The sequence below is a fragment of the Podarcis bocagei genome (genome assembly GCF_964188305.1).
Source record: "Podarcis bocagei genome assembly, chromosome: 5".
NCBI lineage: Eukaryota > Metazoa > Chordata > Lepidosauria > Squamata > Lacertidae > Podarcis > Podarcis bocagei.
In genome coordinates, this window is record NC_138129.1 from 85890458 (window position 1) to 85909755 (window position 19298).

The 19298-nt window shown below is 41.2% G+C and overlaps 1 protein-coding gene across 8 annotated transcripts in view; it reads left to right on the forward strand.

The window, feature by feature from the left end:
• KCNT2 (potassium sodium-activated channel subfamily T member 2) overlaps positions 1 to 19298 on the forward strand; it is a 233659-nt gene that overhangs the window by 180840 nt on the left and 33521 nt on the right. For 5 of the 8 annotated variants that reach the window (XM_081194326.1, XM_081194323.1, XM_081194322.1 and 2 more), the window contains 5 exons: positions 3145 to 3374; positions 6719 to 6935; positions 8745 to 8850; positions 10313 to 10485; positions 12996 to 13067. In XM_081194326.1, coding sequence (XP_081050452.1) covers positions 3145 to 3374; positions 6719 to 6935; positions 8745 to 8850; positions 10313 to 10485; positions 12996 to 13067 — 798 coding nt within the window. The remainder of the gene's footprint in view (positions 1 to 3144; positions 3375 to 6718; positions 6936 to 8744; positions 8851 to 10312; positions 10486 to 12995; positions 13068 to 19298) is intronic. The other 3 variants (XM_081194328.1, XM_081194325.1, XM_081194329.1) reach the window with 1 other exon arrangement.

Consider the following 19298-nt stretch of genomic DNA (forward strand, 5'->3'; position numbering starts at 1 on the left):
TGCATTCCCATTACTGTTTGGCAAAAACGGTATAGACAACTGGTCTGCCAAGTGGTTAATGGGTATTTGTGGGAAAACTCAATTCCTCTGGGTCTCTTTGCCTGTGTGGAATGTGTCCTTGAACTTTCACAATGTCTCTAGGTTTCCTGGATGGAAGATAGAGAGGTATGTTTGAGAGAGAGTGTATGTGAGTGTGTAGAAACAAGCCTTCTGTAGAAAGCTGAATTTAATATTTTTTTGTCCACTATTTTCTGTGGCTCCTCTGGCATTGTGACCCCAGGAAGGTTCCCCAGATGAGCAGACAGACCTTGATCTGAAAAATATTTTTCACCTGTGCTACACAGCATACAGCGTATGAGCTTAGATGGATTTGCTTTAGGACAAACCATTTCTGTCTTACTGCTCAGGAACACACAGACAAATGCAAGCAATGTTCTAAATCATCAGAGGCAAAGCTATTTTCTCTTTACCTATTTTCAATTGTTTATAAATAGGTTTTAAGAACACTTTGTAGTGAAAAAAGGACCTGAAAATAGGTCTCTGCTCAGCAATAATAGCACAATTTTAATATGGTGCATAATATGAGTCGTCTTTCATTTTATGGACAGGGGGTGGGATTAAGAGTCTGATTAGAGAAATTAGCTGGTGCAACATGAAATAGGCTTAAAACATTTTCCTGTTATATCCCTTGAGATGTCATTATAAAGCAGGAGCTGCATTTGATCACAAACATAATTTGAGGGGAACTAATTCTGTGCAAGGCAGAGCTTGAAAATATGCTGACTGTATGACAATTTGTGTGATTTCGTCAGTTTATGAAAGGGATGAGTAAGAGGTTGTAATAACAATGGTATCGTAAGATGATACCTCTCAGGGCATCCTATATTTATCCCAGTCCAAGATGCTAGTTTTGACTTCTCAACTCCTATATGCACTGAATAATACGTACTTGAGGATGTGTCCAGAACACTGTTCTTTCACACGTTCAAGTTTGTTTCTTATTGTCCCATTTTTTAAAAAACAGAAAAACTTTGTGTGTTACCTCTACATCTTCTCTTTCTGGAGCTAAGAGTTCTGGTTAAGGGTTAATGCTTTATTTGCATAATTGCATCTGTATATCCTTCCACAAATATGAACCCATTTCACCCCAGAAAAAAAGTGGATTTGGAGCCCTTGAGATAGGTCTTAATTAATGCATATGGGATCAATAACTAGTTTAAATAAAATGGAAAATGGAACAAATTCACAATTTAACAAAAAGAAAATTAGGACTCACCCACACTGGAGTTTAATATGGATCTGAAACTGCTTGTGTCTCTATGGGGTTTTTTTGGGGGGGTAGTGTCCACAAATTGTCCTTATTCAAGCAGCAGCCCCCACTCTCCCTACTAAATTCAGGTTTTGCTGGGCTGTGCTTAATCAATAAAGGAAGACACTCCAATATAAAATCACATGTTAACTAACTGTGGACACACTGAAGCACACTGTGTTTTGTTTTTACAAATGTTGTGACAATTCATTGGCTGCCATCTATCACCACACACCCTACATCTAATCTGTTTCCATCAGCCCAAAGGAAATTATGCAGCCTACCTTTTTCCACCAGTTGAAGGCAGGCTCACAGTATTTTATATTTCATTTAAAACAGGTATTTGTGCAGAACTGCTCTTGCACAAAATAACTGTAGTACCAATAAAAATGGTCATTTCAGGTACAGGAGACAGGAAAAGATAGTAGGAGGAAAGAAAGCAACAGTCTTTCATGTGAGCAACTCAAAATTCTTGCTGAGCTTTGAAGCAACACACACACACACACACACACACACACACACACACACACACTTTTTACTGCTCTTTTGTGCAAATGTGGTACACAGGGAAGCTTGTATTTAAAAAATAGACAAAAAATAAAAGATGAAAGTACACAAGTAAATGAATACCTGCTTACATGCCCATAGAGGGCCTCAGATTTTGGGATCTTATTGCGGACAGAAAAGTAATAACCGAGGGGAAGAGACAGTAGTACACAGTGGGAATACACCTCAAACACCCCCCACCCCATTCTAAAATCTAGACAGATTTTAGAAGCATAAAATTGAAATGCCCATGTGTGGATGAAGACTCACAAACTTCCACATGGAAACAGCAACACAAGTAGACATTAGCACCCTAGTTTGGATGCAGCCTAAGTCGAAAAACAACGAAAAAGAGATGGAACAATTATGAGGACAATGGACACCATGAGAATTTTGTCCGGACAAGTTACAAAAGCGGTTGAGCTCCTTTAAAAACAAAATAGACATTTTAAGGGCCATTTCCATTGCTTTTCTTTTCTGCGCAAGCCCCGTGTGACACATTCTGGTTTGCAAGTTAGACTGCACCCTCTCAATGATAGCAGCAGTTTTACTATGTTGGAATTAAAGAAGTTAACACAATCAAATATTATAGTATAGAGAACGAAGAGATCTTAGTTGAGGGTGGGGCATTTACTGGACCAGTAAGATTCATTAGATGGTGAAGGAGTGGACTACTGGCTGCAAGGGAATGCTTCTTTCAAGTCTAATTTCTTTGTGAGCAGGAGAGTCTGAGAACATGGAGGGGGGGGCAGCCTCTGATATTGGAAGCTTGGGGGGGGGAAGTAATGTATTTTCATTTTGTCCAACTTGAGCTTTCCACATACAGTGGTGCCTCGCAAGATGAAAATAATCCGTTCTGCGAGTCTCTTCGTTTAGCGGTTTTTTCGTCTTGCAAAGCAACCCTATTAGCGGCTTAGCGGATTAGCGCTATTAGCGGTTTAGCGGCTATTAAAGGCTTAGCGGCTTAGCGGCTAAAAGGCTATTAGCGGCTTAGCGGCTTAGCGGCTTAGAAAAAGGGGGGAAAGCGAAAAAAATTACAAGACTCGCAAGACGTTTTCGTCTTGCGAAGCAAGCCCATAGGGAAATTCGTCTTGCGAAGCGCATCGAAAAACGGAAAACCCTTTCGTCTAGCGGGTTTTTCGTCTTGCGAGGCATTCGTCTTGCGGGGCACCACTGTAATGTGGGGAATACAAGAATAAATTTATTTTTGGATCTATGTTTATATACATCCTGCACTTTGTTCCGTTTTTTCCTAACCACTTTTTTATATATACAAATTTTAAATTAAGGTTTGGTGTCTGTCTAATTGGTGTCAGGAGGGAAGACAACAAAAATATTTTGCTCAACCCAGGGCCTCGCTATATCATGAGCTCTTCAGATATATGTTTTTATATCAACATCACAAAAGAAGAAAATTCAGCTTTTAAGAAGCAAGAGCAGCATCGGAGAAATCACATGTCAAGGTCGTTTTATCATGGTCCTTCTCGGTTGCCAGTCCACAGCATAATTGCTAGTATGGGTAAGCAAAAGTAAAGTGATGCTGGTTTTGTTAAAATATATAATAAAGAAGCAACAAAATAAAATCTGCTATTGGGGAACAGTTGTTCGCTATGTATTTGGGCATCTCTTAAGATATTATAACCAAACTTTGTATGATAGTTCCCAAGATCAAGGGCCAGGTTTGGACACAATCAGACACTAATTTGAATCAAGATGGCAGAACAAACCTTTCAAATCTTCACTTAAAAAAAAAAAATTTCTGAGCAGTTTTGGGTATGAGACTGCCAGTGATGTAAGAAATACAAAACTATGGGCAGTATTCAACAAAATATTTGTGTTAGCATACAAATGATTTGTTGTTGTTGTTGTTGTTGTTGTTGTTGTTGTTGTTGTTGTTGTTAATAATTTTAATAATAATAATTTGTATACTGCCCTATACCCGCAGGTCTCAGGTCATTTCACAAGATAAAATCACAGTACAGTTCTACCTCGGGTTAAGTACTTAATTCATTCTGGAGGTCCGTACTTCACCTGAAACTGTTCTTAACCTGAAGCACCACTTTAGCTAATGGGGCCTCCTGCTGCTGCCGCGCTGCCGCAGCACGATTTCTGTTCTCATCTTGAAGCAAAGTTCTTAACCCGAGGTACTATTTCTGGGTTAGCAGAGTCTGTAACCTGAAGCGTATGTAACCTGAGGTACCACTGTATTAAAACAAAAAAGACATAAAAAAATTGACACTAATGCAATGGGATTTCTCTCCCCCCCATTCTTAGCATTATTTATTTATTTATTTATTTTTATTGGGTTTTATAAAAAAGAATAATGTTATACAAACAAGTATACCAAGTTTTCTCATGTCATCTGTGTATCACAAAAAATAGCATTGCATTGATGGTACATTCTCTTTAAGCCTGTGTTGACTACATCCCCATAAAATGTTAATCGGAGACAGCATTTTGACATAACCTCAAATAAATTAGATGAGTCAAATCGAAGTTCCTGCACTCGGTGTTCTTGCCCTGTGTTGTTATTTCAAACCTTACTTAAGGTAATCTTACAATTCATCCCTTGATTGAGAGGGGAACAGCTCTATTTTTCAGAAGCTGATTTTTCAAGTAATAGCTACAGAAAGATTGAGTGTTAGAACAGGTAATCCGAGCCTTCGGCTCAAATAATTGCAGCCCATTTCAAGTCTCTCCCATACTCATTAAAGCCTTGATTGGGTTAAAATGGGTGGGCTCTTCAGCCCACCCACCCAGATAAGTGTTCGTTCACCCTTACAATGCAATATGGAATTAAATACAAATCTCTGTCTCTTTTTCTGGTCCCTCTCCTGGAATTGTAATCAATGCAATGATTATCAGTCTGCCAAAATTTAGAGGGAATAATTATCTTAGTGGGCCTTGCTGAGTGTTTCACAGGGATTGGTAATGCCGTTGAGGAGAAAGCAGTCCTCTCATATTACAGTCGGCTGAGACTATTGCGGTGGAGCACCTCAAAAAAAGAAGAAGGGGTGTTCCTTATCTTCCATGGGCCAATGCATAACTAAGGGAAAGCTCTCCCCAGGGATGTTCGCCATTATACACCTTTAGGCGGCAGGCAAAAACGTTCCTCTTTAACCAGGCCTTTGGCTGACGAGCATCCAATGCCCTTTTAAAATGTGTTGAGAGGGGGTTATTGGGTGGTTTTTGTTTTTATTTTGATTGTGTATTTTGTGTTTTTATATTGTGATGTTATCTACTGAACTGCCCTGAGACCTGTGGGCATTGGGTGGTATGCAGATTTACATAAATAAATAAATGAATAATAAGAATGTTGGTAGGTTAGTACACTTATGTGATTCAGTCCATGTCCTTCCAATTCAGGGCCGGATTTAGGTCTGATGAGGCCCTAAGCTACTGAAAGTAATGAGGCCCTTTATATGTCCAGCTGTCCTTTGTCAACAACAAATTGTCACTGTTTTTTGTGTTGAATATTTTGAGGAGCAGGCTAGCATTACTTATCATAGGAGCCTACACAACACAAAACACTGTTGCTGTATATAGGTGTAATAGGTATGAGTTACTCGTGCGTAAACTGGTGCCTTTCTCGGTTAATTTGCCTTGTTAAACCTTTATGACTGCACAGCCCCTTCTCATCGTAGCTGCCTCAGTCACTGGCAGAATCCGTCAGTGGGCGTTTCTTGAACCTCTTCCAACGTAAAAGTTGTTTGACACCCAGTCTCCTCCTTCTCTCACTGCGCGGGAGTCTTCTGCGCAGGGAAGGTGTGGGTAGCGGAGGACCTGGGCTCTCCTCACTGATGTCCAGTGAAGAGTCCTGGAGCCCTCTCTCCACTTCCCCCGTCTGCCCCCCTTTATCCCTAGTGTTGCGCTGATTGGCTCCCCCCTCTACTGAGCTGTTTCTCCCCCTGCTGCTGGGTCCTTCGCCAGCATCATCTGGGAGCCTCCCCTTCGCCTCTCGCTCCGATGTCAGTTCCCTGACAATAGGTTTTATTTTTATTATTTTTTATCTTATATTTTGGAAATGTACATCCAGTTTTTCCCCCTTTAAGTTTTTTTGGGGGCCCCAAGAGGGTGGGGACCCTAAGATAAACTTGTTTAGCTTATACGTAAATCCGGCACTGTGCCAATTCCATATGAAGTGGATATTGGGAAGTGATTTGAAGCGACTGGGAACTAAACCCTTCATTCCATGGGTTGTTGTTTTTTTTAAGTGCAGCAATTTTTAGCTCCCCCCCCCCCGCAGATTTCCAGCCTCAGATCCCCCACATAGAGTTGGTAAGGGAGGGAAAAGTATAGGAGATCATAGAATCATAGAGTTGGAAGAGACCACAAGGGCCATCAAGTCCAACCCCCTGCCAAGCAGGAAACACCATCAATGCACTCCTGACATATGGTTGTCAAGCCTCTGCTTAAAGACCTCCAAAGTAGGAGACTCCACCACACTCCTTGGCAGCAAATTCCACTGTCGAACAGCTCTTACTGTCAGGAAGTTCTTCCTAATGTTTAGGTGGAATCTTCTTTCTTGTAGTTTGGATCCATTGCTCCGTGTCCGCTTCTCTGGAGCAGCAGAAAACAACCTTTCTCCCTCCTCTATGTGACATCCTTTTATATATTTGAACATGGCTATCATATCACCCCTTAACCTCCTCTTCTCCAGGCTAAACATGCCCAGCTCCCTTAGAGATGGAGGGTTCGGGTCTCTCCTGACCTGTCCATGGCAAGGGTTGCAATTCTGACATCACATCAAGTTTGGTTCTTAGTCCTCTGGATCAAATCAAATATGTTGGCCCTCCCGCTACGCACACGCACCCCCTTTTCAAATGCTAAATTGTTTTGTTTCTTTTCTGCCTTTCCTTCCAGGTACTGTGGCTATAGATTTGCAAGATACAAGTTGCAGATCTCCAAGCGTGGCTACCCTAACCCTTCCTTCAGAGGCAGGAAAAACAGGCAGGAGGCCCAGCATAGCACCCGTTTTGGAGGTTGCTGACACCTCAGCAATTCATACCTGCGACCTCTTAAGTGACCAGTCAGAAGATGAAACAACTCCCTCAGACGAAGAAGTTTCGAATGGCCTTGAGTATGTTCAGCTCACATAAATAAGTTGTGTTTTTTTAGCATGGAGCTGAAGAAAGGAAATTAGATGTGATGGAAATAATTACAGTGGTGCCTCGCAAGACGAAAAGAATCCGTTCTGTGATTCTCTTCGTCTAGCGGTTTTTTCGTCTTGCGAAGCAAGCCCATTGACGGATTAGCGGATTAGCGCTTTTAGCGGCTTTTAGTGGCTTATCTGCTGATCGGATCAGCTGATAAGCGGCTTAGCGGCTTAGAAAAAGGGGGGGAAGGAAAAAACCCCGCAGGAACTCGCAAGGCATTGTCGTCTTGCGAAGCAAGCCCATAAGAGATTCGTTTTGCGAAGCACCTCCAAAATGGAAAACTCTTTCGTCTAGCGAGTTTTCCGTCTTGCGAGGCATTCGTCTTGCGGGGCACCACTGTAGAAGCAAAATGTTAATATTTTCATGTGAGGCATGCACCAGCTTTCCCCAGAATATGTACTTGGTGCTGAAGGATAGAATTCAAGAAAATGGTTAGCGGTAAAAGACAAAGCAGTAAAATCCTGATTTTTAATCTTGCCTATGACTAGTAATAACAGAAATTAAAATTAGGGGAGAGGGAACTCGTGGTCCTAATGGTAGAAATATGCATTTATACAGTGGAACTTACGACACCCACTGGAAACTGGGCCAGTTCTCTCCCGTGAGCGTAATAACTGTTATCAGCAGAATCAGTTCCCTTTTGGTAAAGGCAAGTTTTTCTGAAGTAAAAGAAAAGGGAACAGAATGCACCAAAAGGACAACAGAAGGTAACAGCCAGGAAGTCCGAAGCCAAAAGGTCAGGGTATGCAAACAGGGATGGTTGTATATGCAAAGTAAGATTTGATCAACAATCCAATGCTGAGTTTTTCTTTTTGAAGACTCAGAGGAAAAGAGGCTTAGGAAAATGAGGCAGCAGTGAGATCACAGGCAGAGCAACTGAACCAGGAAAGCCCATTTTTTTGTTTTGTTTTTTCTTGTTTTGCAGATATGCAGTAGTTTTTTAAAAAAATATTCCAGATTGCTACATAGGGACACTAGTGAGACTGAATAAAAACTGGAATATTCTCCATAGTAACTCTATGTCTCAGGTAAAGGAGGCTACAATGTACATGGAAAGATATTTATAATAAATGATAATAAATTTTTATTTATACCCCACCCTCCCTGGCCAAGGCTGGGCTCAGGGTGGCTAACACCAAATATGAATTACAATAAAACGTAATAGAAAAAACAAAACAACGACAACAAACAAACAAACAAACAGTTAATTAAAATACGGCTTAAAATACAGCTTAAAATGGAGCCTCATTTTAGTAGTAGCCCATAAATGAAGACCATAAAGGGAGGAAACATCAGATATTCACCCGAGCCAGCTAACCATGCTGGTCCTACATGGGCCAGCAAAAAAGCCAAGGGAAAATTGATATACCAAATCCCATATAAGGGGTCAGAGTCTAATCTGAAAGCCAGGCGGAACAGCTCCGTCTTGCAGGCCCTGCAGAAAGATGTCAAATCCCGCAGGGCCCTAGTCTCTTGTGACAGAGCATTCCACCATGCCAGGGCTAGTGCTGAAAACGCCCTGGCCCTAGTTGAAACCAATCTAACCTCTTGAGGCTTGGGACCTACAAAGTGTTGTTATTTATGGACCTTAAAGTCCTCCGTGGGGCATACCAGGAGAGGCGGTCCTGTAGGTACGAGGGTCCTAGGCAGCGGAGTCCCCACTGTACTGGAATGTGTCTTGAGGAAGCTCATAGCTGAGAGTGTTAATAAGACCACACATTTCTTTGTTTTAGGTATCTGAAAGGCTATCCCCCATACTCCCCATACATAGGAAGTTCTCCCACCTTCTGCCATTTGCTTCATGAAAAAGTGCCGTTTTGCTGCCTAAGGTTAGATAAGGTAAAGTTACGGTTTTGTGTAAAGTGTTTCCTGTGTGTTTATTTTGTGCACATGGCTGCATTTATATCCTAGATAACTCAACATTAAGTTGATAAAGCCTGTTACACAGTTTTGTTTGCATGGTTCATGGCTTGCCATGTAGAATCATGGTTGCCACGGCCCTGCACATATTAGGCTAGCGCAGCGTTTCCCAAACTTGGGTCTCCAGCTGCTTTTTTGGACTACAACTCCCATCATCCTTAGCTAGCAGGACCCAGTGGTCAGGGATGATGGGAGTTGTAGTCCAAAAACATCTGGAGACCTAAGTTTGGAAAACACTGGGCCAGCCCTACCAAGAGATGTTCTTCTGAAGGGGCAGAAGCTTCATACACTGTGAGAGTAGAGTTGCCATATAATGCCATATAAGGTAGATGCAACCTTGAAATTGGGGTTAGGCTTCAGAGTCCTATGATTCTGTTGTGAGCAATGGGTTATTTCAAGAGGGGCAGGCAATTCAGAGCTAGGTTTCATTCATAGACATGGAGGAAGCAAAACCTTTTGTCTGCATGTATGTCCAAGAAGATGAGAAGCATACCTAGATCAGAAAGTACTTCCTTGATCGGATACGGCAGGATATATTTAACTGTCTGGTTCCAGTCCAGTGCAAACATGAGACCAAACTTCTCATGTTCCACATGTGAAATTGTCCATCATGCATCAGCAGCATGGAAGATATGGGGAATGTTCATCTGTGTGGCTCAGGAAGAACTCAAAATCAAATTAACTATAAATTCATCTTATTGTTTATCACATTTTAAACTGCTGTTCAGTCTATTTTGAATTTCCGCAGCAGCTTACAATATTTCCACAGCAGCTTACAATAATATTTTATTCTTTTTTCCATATAGAAAGTTACATTTGTTACTCAACAATTATATTCCGATTCAACAAAACGAGTGACTTCCTGATCACTCAACATCAATGTTATAACCCAAATTACATTGGGTTTTGTTTGAAGGTTCCATCTTATCCAAGTTCATCTTCTCTTACATGTTTCTTTACATTTTCTGCTATTTTTTACACTTCAAACCCCCTTGTGGTCTTCACGAATGGGAAATAACTTTTTATATAGACTAGAAAAGGTTTCTGCTCTTCTTTAAAAGATAATAAATTTGTGTCTTTTATCAGCACTGTCAATTTTGCCGCCTCTGCATAGTCCAAGGTTTTCATCAACCATTCTCTCTTTGAGGGTTATCTTACAATAATCTGAATAAATAACAATATTATTATTATCTCCATTTTTATAGTACTGAACGTGATGAGTTTGTTCAATATAGGTGCTCTGTTGTGCATGCAACAATATTTCATGAAGTGGGCAGGTCTTTAAATTCAGCTACCATCAAGTTACTATGTCGAGGATGAAGTCTTGCAGTCTCTTCTGTAAACAAAGGCCATGGTGCCTGTTTTAACTTTCTGGTTTTAGGGATGCCAACATAATTACTACGAAGATGCCAAAGCCTACGGATTCAAAAACAAAATCATAATAGTGGCTGCAGAGACTGCTGGGAATGGTCTCTACAACTTTATCGTTCCTCTCAGGGCTTATTACAGACCAAAGAAAGAACTCAATCCAATAGTATTACTACTAGATAATCCGTAAGTGGATTTTAAATGCTGTTTTTTAAAAAAATTATTATTATTATACTGATATGGGTTCATATTCAGGGCACAGTTACGTTCTACATTATCCCTGGGTGGTTTTCAACTGGAAGTATTATGGCATCAGTACCTTGAAGATGGTCAGCAGCAAGCATTTATTTTACGCACCAATGGTGAAGTTCAGATATGACAGATTAAGGTACAACTGCCTTGAAAATATGGCAAAATGAAATTTCAACATGGCTATCGCATGAGCTGTACAAGGATCATCTGTACATATTAGCTTGCCATTCGTATTACTGGGAATTACAAAATGCTACATTTCATCTTGAAAGAGTCCACCACCACCCTTCACACAAGTCCATGCATACACAGTTTTGTGGGTTTGTTTGTTTGCACAAATTCAAGTTTTCAGCCCACTTTCAACTCAACCTCCACCAGATAACCTGTTCCTCATGCACTGAACTTCTGCATAGGTACGGTTGCTTCACAGGGAAACGTAGATTAGGTTTACCAGACATTCTCAGTTCCCGCGGACAGTCCCCAGATTTCCAAATCTGCCCCCGGGAAACGCGGCAGCCTCAGTAGCCCGGAGCCAGCCTTGTAGCGCAGTTGGCTCTGGCTGGCTTCAGGAGCTGCTCGCTGCCATTGTCACTACCGAGGGGGAACCCGGGACGTCCAATGGTACAGATCTCCTGCCCCCTTCCCCCTTTGTTTTGACAGATAGGGGAAGTCTCGGGAATCACGGGCGGGCAGGCGTTGCCCAGGAGGGGTGCAAGACGTGTGGTTTCTCTGCCAGGCAAGGTGTAAAGCCCTTCTTTTGCACCCTGTGAAACATAAATGTGCAGAGTTTTTTTTTAAAAAAACTGGGCAACAGCCTCCCGCCCGTGACTCCTGAGCCTCCTCCAATCTGTCAAAACAAAGGGGGAAGGGGGAAGGAGATCGGGGAAGGCTCGGGAGTTACGGGCAGGCGGCCGTTGCCCAGTTTTTTAAAAAACTCTGCACATTTATGTTTCACAGGGTGCGGAAGAAGGGCTTTGCACCTGTATACAATATGCATGTTTGCTTGGGCCCAGGGTCTTTTGCCTCACCATCCCCACTACTGACTCCCTGTTGCTACTCAGCTTAAAAAAAAAAGTGTCCCTGGATTCATTGGGGGAAAAAACCTGGTAACCGTAGCATAAATTGGAATGCATTTGCCCTGACAAAGGCTTAGCTAATAATAACAGGTCGCTTTTACGTTATTGCAAAGGGTAGCTTTTAGTATTTTAAACAAGAACACAAGAAGTAGCCCCGTTAAGAGCAAGAACCCTGAACTGTCACGGTTCCCTTCCTTATGCCGTATAGTCTCATAATATCAGCCTTCACTAATGTAAGATCTTGTACCTATGATCAATAGTAGATCTCTAGCTCTTCCTTTCCGGGAATCATAATGTGTGAAATGTCTTTAAGATATTGTTTCAATGTCACCTCTGAAAATTTCACACTGCGCTGAAATTTGGAGTTTAAAACCACAGTGCCCTCTAGTGCTTGCACTACATCCTGTTTGTGAGGCTTATATTTTAAATATAACATTTTTAAAGTATTGTTTCCCCCCAGTATTCTGTAGCACACTTCCCTCTCCCTGTGTTGCTGTTTCTCAGTATACTGACAACAGCAACAAAACGGGAATATTGACAAAATACGGTTCACATATCTATTTATTTATATTTATACACCGTCCTTCTTCCCCATAGGAACACAGTTAAAACATAAAACCAAAACAATTCAGCAGCAAGCATCGAAAACTATGCCATTTCACATGCCTCCTGAAAATGCATGTATGAAAAGTTTTGCTTACACAAAGCGTTACTGATCCTCTAGCTCGGCGACTCTGCAGTAATCCAACACTGAGTTAGATAGACTTAAATCCTATTGATTTCAACAGGATTCATGAGGATGAAATTGTGCACAAAAAATTGGACATTTTATATGAGATGATAGCTGGGTGACTGGGGAAACCTAGCCAGATGGGTGGGGTATAAATAATAAATTATTATGATTATGATTATATTACTAATCTGCTGCAGCAGTGTCTGGCAAGGTACTGATAGGCTGAAAAAGGCCTATATGATCTGCCCTATGCACACTGTTGCGCCACCCCTATGCAGCCCCTATTTGGGGCCACGTTGCAGGGAAGAAATTCCTACAGGGTGTGTGGGAATGGTATCTGTCTTTATCAATACAGTGTCGTTAAGCATAGGGTTTATTTTGCCCTGTAAGGCATCTGATTTCGACACTTTTACTAGAAGTACTGATATGTATATAATCATATTTATTTGATAGTTTTCCCTAAGTAAAAACCCCTGTTACCTGGGGTTATAATGAGATAAACCTTTTGAATGAATAATAAAAAAGTATTCTTTGAGTTATCATAGTATTTCCAAATTGCATTTGCATTTGTTAGCATTTTAGTTCATGACTCTTTGTGACAATATGTTTCGCTTTGTGACCCATCTGCTGCTTAGGCCAGATATGCATTTTCTGGATGCAATCTGTTGGTTTCCAATGGTTTACTACATGGTGGGCTCTATTGACAAGTAGGTAAAAAAAATCCTTGGAACACTCAATATTGTAGTGTGCTGTGCTGTGCCGTGCTGTGTAATTGCATGTATCCCTGTGTGGTGTCATAGTTCAAATGGTAGCGTATTTGCATGCATGTTTATCCTTCACCTTTCTGAACCATTGAGTTACTATTTTACCCTTTAAAAAATAATAATCCTGTTTCTGAGACCCAGATTCCAGTTTGCTTTGGAAGGGGCTCTATTGTTGGGGACAATATTTCTGCAAGTCTAAGTAACCATGACTCACTTTCAAGCCACTGGGGCACCTACAATACTGTCTTGCTCTCCAGAGACTCAAAAAGGTCGCGGGGAATTCAAGGTCACTCCACTATGACATGAAGGATTTAGGCTGATTCACAGGAGTGGTTTAGACATTTGGCAAGAATACAGTGTGATATGGGACTTGGAGAGCTAGAGCTACACTGTTTCTGAGTTTCTTTCTCTCCAACACACACACACACACAGACACACACTTACTTTGTGGCTAGTCTAATAATTACAGTACCTTGCTCTATGTGCTGCTGTGACTTCTTGTTTAAGACTTGTCCTTGTTTTAGAACTGGGTACATCCAGTGAAAAGACTTGTTTCCATTTGCACTTATGCCACAAAAACGGAGCCAGACAGTCTTTACAAACTGACCTTGCATTTTTTAATTAAAAAAATCGTTTTCATTTGATTTTACAAATACAATCCAAATGTATATCCATATACAGAGATTACTCTGAATCTCGAGACTTCCCCCATCCCCTCCATGGGTCCCATTGTCGACATTTAGAACTGCATATTATTCCATAATCTATATTTTATATCCAACCATAGTTTCCATAGTATTTGTTACATTACAAGTGAGATTAAAACCCTGCTAATGTTTTCATCTGCTTGCAGTCGTCTATTATTTTTTTTCCATTGTTTTGTAAAGTTTTTGTCCTCTTGGTTCCTGAGCTTTCCAGTCAGCTTTGCCATTTCAGTATAGTCCATAAGCTTGGTTTGCCAATCTTCTCTGATAGTGACTCTTTCTTCTTTCCATCTCTGGGCTAACAGCATTCAAGCAGCTGTTGTCACATACATAGAGAGTATTTTCTGTTCCTTTGGAATATTGGTACCTATAATTCCTAATAGAAAGGCTTCTGGTTTTTTAACAAAAGTTATTTTAAACATTTTTTTTTCATTTCATTATATATCACCTCCCAGAAAGCTTTTACTACCTTAAACAACCACCACATATGATAAAAGGTACATTCGCAAGTTTACCTTACATTTTTGTCCAAGCCAGTTTTTGTTTGGAACTGGGATTAGATTCTTTTACTTCTGCTTGTCAAGGGCTTTTTGGTGTGCTATCAAATGCCCCCTTGCCATTTTATCTGTTCATCAACTTACAAGCAGGGCTTGTGATCCCCTCTTACATTGCTGTGGGCTCCTATTCCAGGCCTACATGGTGGTGAACAACAAAAGCATGCCCATAAGCAGAGGGGCAGTTTGCGGCTGCTATTTACATTCCCCAAAATGCTTTGTAGAACCCTTCATGTGCCAGTACTTTGAAGCACTGTGGGAAGTTTAAATTTAAAAAGTGTTGCCATTGAAATTCCCCAGAGGGAAATGTTACATGACAGCTGCAGGCTATCCTTTAGTTCCAAGTTGGAAGTTTCCCCAAACTCTTCCCTGTGGATCAGTACAGAAGATGCAAATTCCCCTGGATACATGAAAACAGCCTTTGGAATTTTTGCAGAGCTCTGTCTTAGTTGTTATTGGCAGCAATGGCTAATATATTTTTTAAGAAACAAGAAACACACTTAAGATTGGTGTATAATTCAGAAGCTGTTTGTTGCTGCCATATAAAAAATCGTAATCTGAGCAATTTGGTTTGATATGTTGGAAATAAGCTATTTTTGTATGAATTTTCAACATCTCCTGGTTTCTTCTCCACTCTGCTTTCCCAATCAAACTTTCCCATCCTCTCCTCTGAAGCTGCCTCCCACCCATAAAATCTACACCCTATGGAGAAAATGTGTTTTTTGAGGGGTGAGAGGAAAAGCACGGAATTCCCATTGCATTAGCAGAACTCTGCACACACAGTGTGCAGGGATACTGGGATACAACCCAGTATTTTTGTAGGCTGCCATATATATTGAATATTTTTGTTTAAATATCAGTGTTTCCTGATCATCTTGAGTTAGGTCCAGATTAAGTAACTTGAACACAGTTCCTGTAATGAGTATGGGTTGCTCGTGCGTAAGTTGCTGCCTCTCCTGGCTGTGTTGCCTTGTTAAACCTTTCTGTCTGGACAGCCCTTCACTTCATGGCTGCCTCAGTTGCTAGCAGAATCCGTCAGTGGGCGTTTCTTAAACCTTTTCCAACATAAAAGTTGTTTGACGCCAAGTCTCCTCCTACTCTCCCTGCACAGAAGTCTTCTGCGCAGGGTGGGCGTGGGTAGCGGAGGACCCGTGCTCTCCCCGCTGGTGTCCAGTGAAGAGTCCTGGAGCCCTCTCGCCGATTCCCCCATCTGCCCCCCTTTATTCCTGGTGTTGCGCTGATTTGCTTCCCCATCTGTTGAGCTGCCTCTCTCCCTGCTGGGCCCTTCTCCAGCATCATTTGAGAGCCTTCCCTCCGCCTCTAGCTCCGATGTCAGTTCCCTGACAGTTCCCAATACTTGCCTCATTGTTTTTGTGTGATCTAAGTTCAGCTAATTTAGCACAACTTAGCGGAGCCAGCCCGTGCTGTTTATTTGAGCAAAACCTGCTGATACATTAAACTTCTCTTCCTTCTGGCACAATGTGGATCCTTAGTTAATTGGAAAACTTAAAATACACTGAAGAAAACAGGTTGTATGTAGTAGTTATGGCATCTTCTGCCAGGTTTAAAAGCTGGAAGTTATATCTGAATTTAGTAAAGCAACATTAATCAAAAGACCCTTTTGTGAGAAGTACAAAGGTTCTTCGCCACTGCGGCATAACTTATCAATGAATCCCGTCTAGACCACCTTCTCTCCTGTTATTTCTCATTTCCAGTTATTAAAAGTTAATAGCCTGGCAAAAATACAAAAGAATGCTATAAAATTATAATGAGTTGGGAGGAAATTGTGGTAATTTGGCATCTTAATGCTTATCTGTTCAAATGATATTAAGACTGCATGTCTAATTTCATCTGTTAATAATTTATGTAGCAGATCATTATGTTTGCACTGTGGTCTAATACACTTGAAATCAAAGTAGTCTCAACTCCTGTTAGCTGCCCCAGTAAGCCTATATCCTGACTGGAAATACACATACATGGGGAACACCAGTGTTTTCAGAACCTTGTAGCCCTTAGTATATTTATGCACCCATTCCTTTGATGAAGAATCCCTGAAGATTCCAGAGGATTCTGGGACTCATTCTAAGTAGGCATTCTCAGTTCATTCATTGTCGAGCCTCACCATTGTCCCTCGTGAGTTAGGAGCATCGTGCTAATGGATCACAACGCTCCATGCCCTAGTTTCACCCACTTTTGAAACATTTTTAGTAACTTGGCGAGCTGTCATCTGAACGTACAGTGAAGAATACCTACAATGCCCATTCACAATGCTGAAATCACAGTCAAGTTGAATTTACCATGGACAGACTGTCAATCATTTGAATCTGTGTTCAAGCACATAATGATTGTTCTTCCAAGTCAACAGGAATGTCTAATTTATTTAGTAAAGAGTTCATTTTCTAGCCTTTGCATTCTCAATCCCCTGACTACACCAGACAACCTACATATTGTATGTGACGGGGGGGGGGATGGAATATGTGAACTTGCCTGTAAATATCGCAGTATTGTAGACTCAAGCTACAAATGATGTAAATGTGCTTTCCTGGAGTGTGGGTTGTTTTTTTGCTTTTTTGTTTTGTTTTGTTTCACCCAGAGGAGCTACATCAACTGCAATTAGTAATGCACAAATTTGTCAATTTTCATTACCTTACATTTCTGAATCTTATATTCTGTTTGCCATGTACCTGCATCTGTTTGTTACACAGCTTTCTCCTCAGGGACACAGTTTAACGTAATTTTGCCCTGCATACATGTTTTTGAAAGCATCTCCCCTTGCTATAATGCATTGCTGTACATTATTCTTTTGCTTGCTAAGATGTGCATTTTTCTGCACAATTCCCTAAATATATACATTTTCTGGTTTAATAACTCCATTACAAAATTCAGATACAAAATTCACAGAAGTGTGAATTTTGAAAGACAGCAGCGTATGCTTGGCATTTTATTTCTGGAAATCCCATTTAGGCAGCTACTGAACTTAATTTCTTGTCTCTAGCTAGAATCTGGATTAGAAGTTTCCTCCACCCACAGTAAAAGGGGTGGGGAGCTTCTCAGAGTGGGTGGTTTTGATAAGACAAATGACCTGAAGTGAAAGGGGGAGTTCTCTCTTGTGCAAAATTCTGAACTAAACAGCAGTTTTGTTTAGCTGCTACACACCCACACCCACACACCTTGGAAAAAGCATTCAGGCACCTTAGTGTCTTTGGGAGCTGACTCTTAGACCATCATGTTCACCTCAAAATTAATTTAGTATGCCCCATCCACAGGGCTCTCTTTCTGTTTTTGCATGCTTGCATCAGCATCAAAAGTGTTTCTTTGTGTTTCCAAAGCAACATCCATATCTGTTACATTCCCCCATAGAGTGGTGTGGGGGATGCTTTCAATGGACCTTCTTGTAATTTGGGCAGAGAACAACAGTTTGCAGTGCTAGAGCCAGTGTAGTGTAGTGGTTAAGAGCGGTGGACTCGTAATCTGGTGAACCGGGTTCGCTTCCCCGCTCCTCCACATGCAGCTGCTGGGTGACCTTGGGCCAGTCACACTTCTCTGAAGTCTCTCAGCCTCACTCACCTCTCAGAGTGTTTGTTGTGGGGGAGGAAGGGAAAGGAGATTGTTAGCTGCTTTGAGACTCCTTTGGGTAGTGATAAAGCGGGATATCAAATCCAAACTCTTCTTCTCTTCTCCTGCTGCTTTCTTAATTATTGCTACTGTGGCATGACTGCCAGTCGTGGAAAGCTGCAGGTGTCAACTGTCTGAATGTAGTTTCCCACACCATATGGAAACAAACCCAGTTTGTTTTAACCTTAGTGTACATTCAACAGACAGCCTCTGCCTTGCTGTCTCTCTGACAAGCCTTCATGTATGATAAATGCCTGCAAATGTATTTGTTATGTTCACACTTTATGTCAGGCACCCCCAAACTCGGCCCCCCAGATGTTTGGGGACTACAACTCCCATCATCCCTGATTACTGGTCCTGTTAGCTAGGGATGATGGGAGTTGTAGTCCCCAAACATCTGACCGAGTTTGGGGGTGCCTGCTTTACGTGTTCACCCAAAATTTACGGGGCGTGCAATTAATGAACTTAATTTGTGCAAAGCAATCCTTCCATGGAACAATCTTCTTGGTGAATTGAACAAGGCAAGAAGGAGACAGTGAGGGCTTGCGTAATGTCAAGCACTGCCAAACTTTGTTTCAATTAAATGCTTTCACACACTGGGAAACCATTGCAGGGAATAATGTCATCATGTTGTGTTTCCGGAAGAATGCAGTTTCATGAGAAGCCTTTGGAAATGAAATACGATTATTTGAAATGCCATCTTAATGCAACTCAAGCAATAGTTTTACCAACATTTTTTTAAAACAGGCGGCTTGCGCCTGCCATCCTTCCTAGCATGCTATGTAATTACTTCCTACCAACTATCCAATATGGTATGTCTGGTTTATTCATTTTTTTAAAATTGACCTTTACTTTTTTAGTTAGAAATAGTGTCCCAAAAGATAGTAATCAGCCAAGGGAAATTAATCATGCTGTGGGTCAGTACATATGCAATGTCTAATTAACCACAGTTTAATAAGTTGGATGCCAGACTCAGAAAGATTGTTTCTTTCCCACTCCATGACGCAAACATTTCTCTGTGGTTAAGCAGTATATTGGCAGTGACATTGGCTGTTGAAATCTGAAACTGGGTTTTAATGTGGGTTTCAGATACTGGTTTAAAGCGAGCTTTATTTGTGCTGTTCACATACGCAAGCACATTAAGCAAATCACAATTGTCATCCACAAGTTAGAGGGTGAAGTCTAAAGGGGGCAGAGCCCCCTCTACTCAAGGATTTCTACTCATTTCATTTCATATATTAGGCTTATTAGTCACTTGTCATGCAAAAGTCTCCAATGGAAGAGTAGGAAGAAGAAGAAGA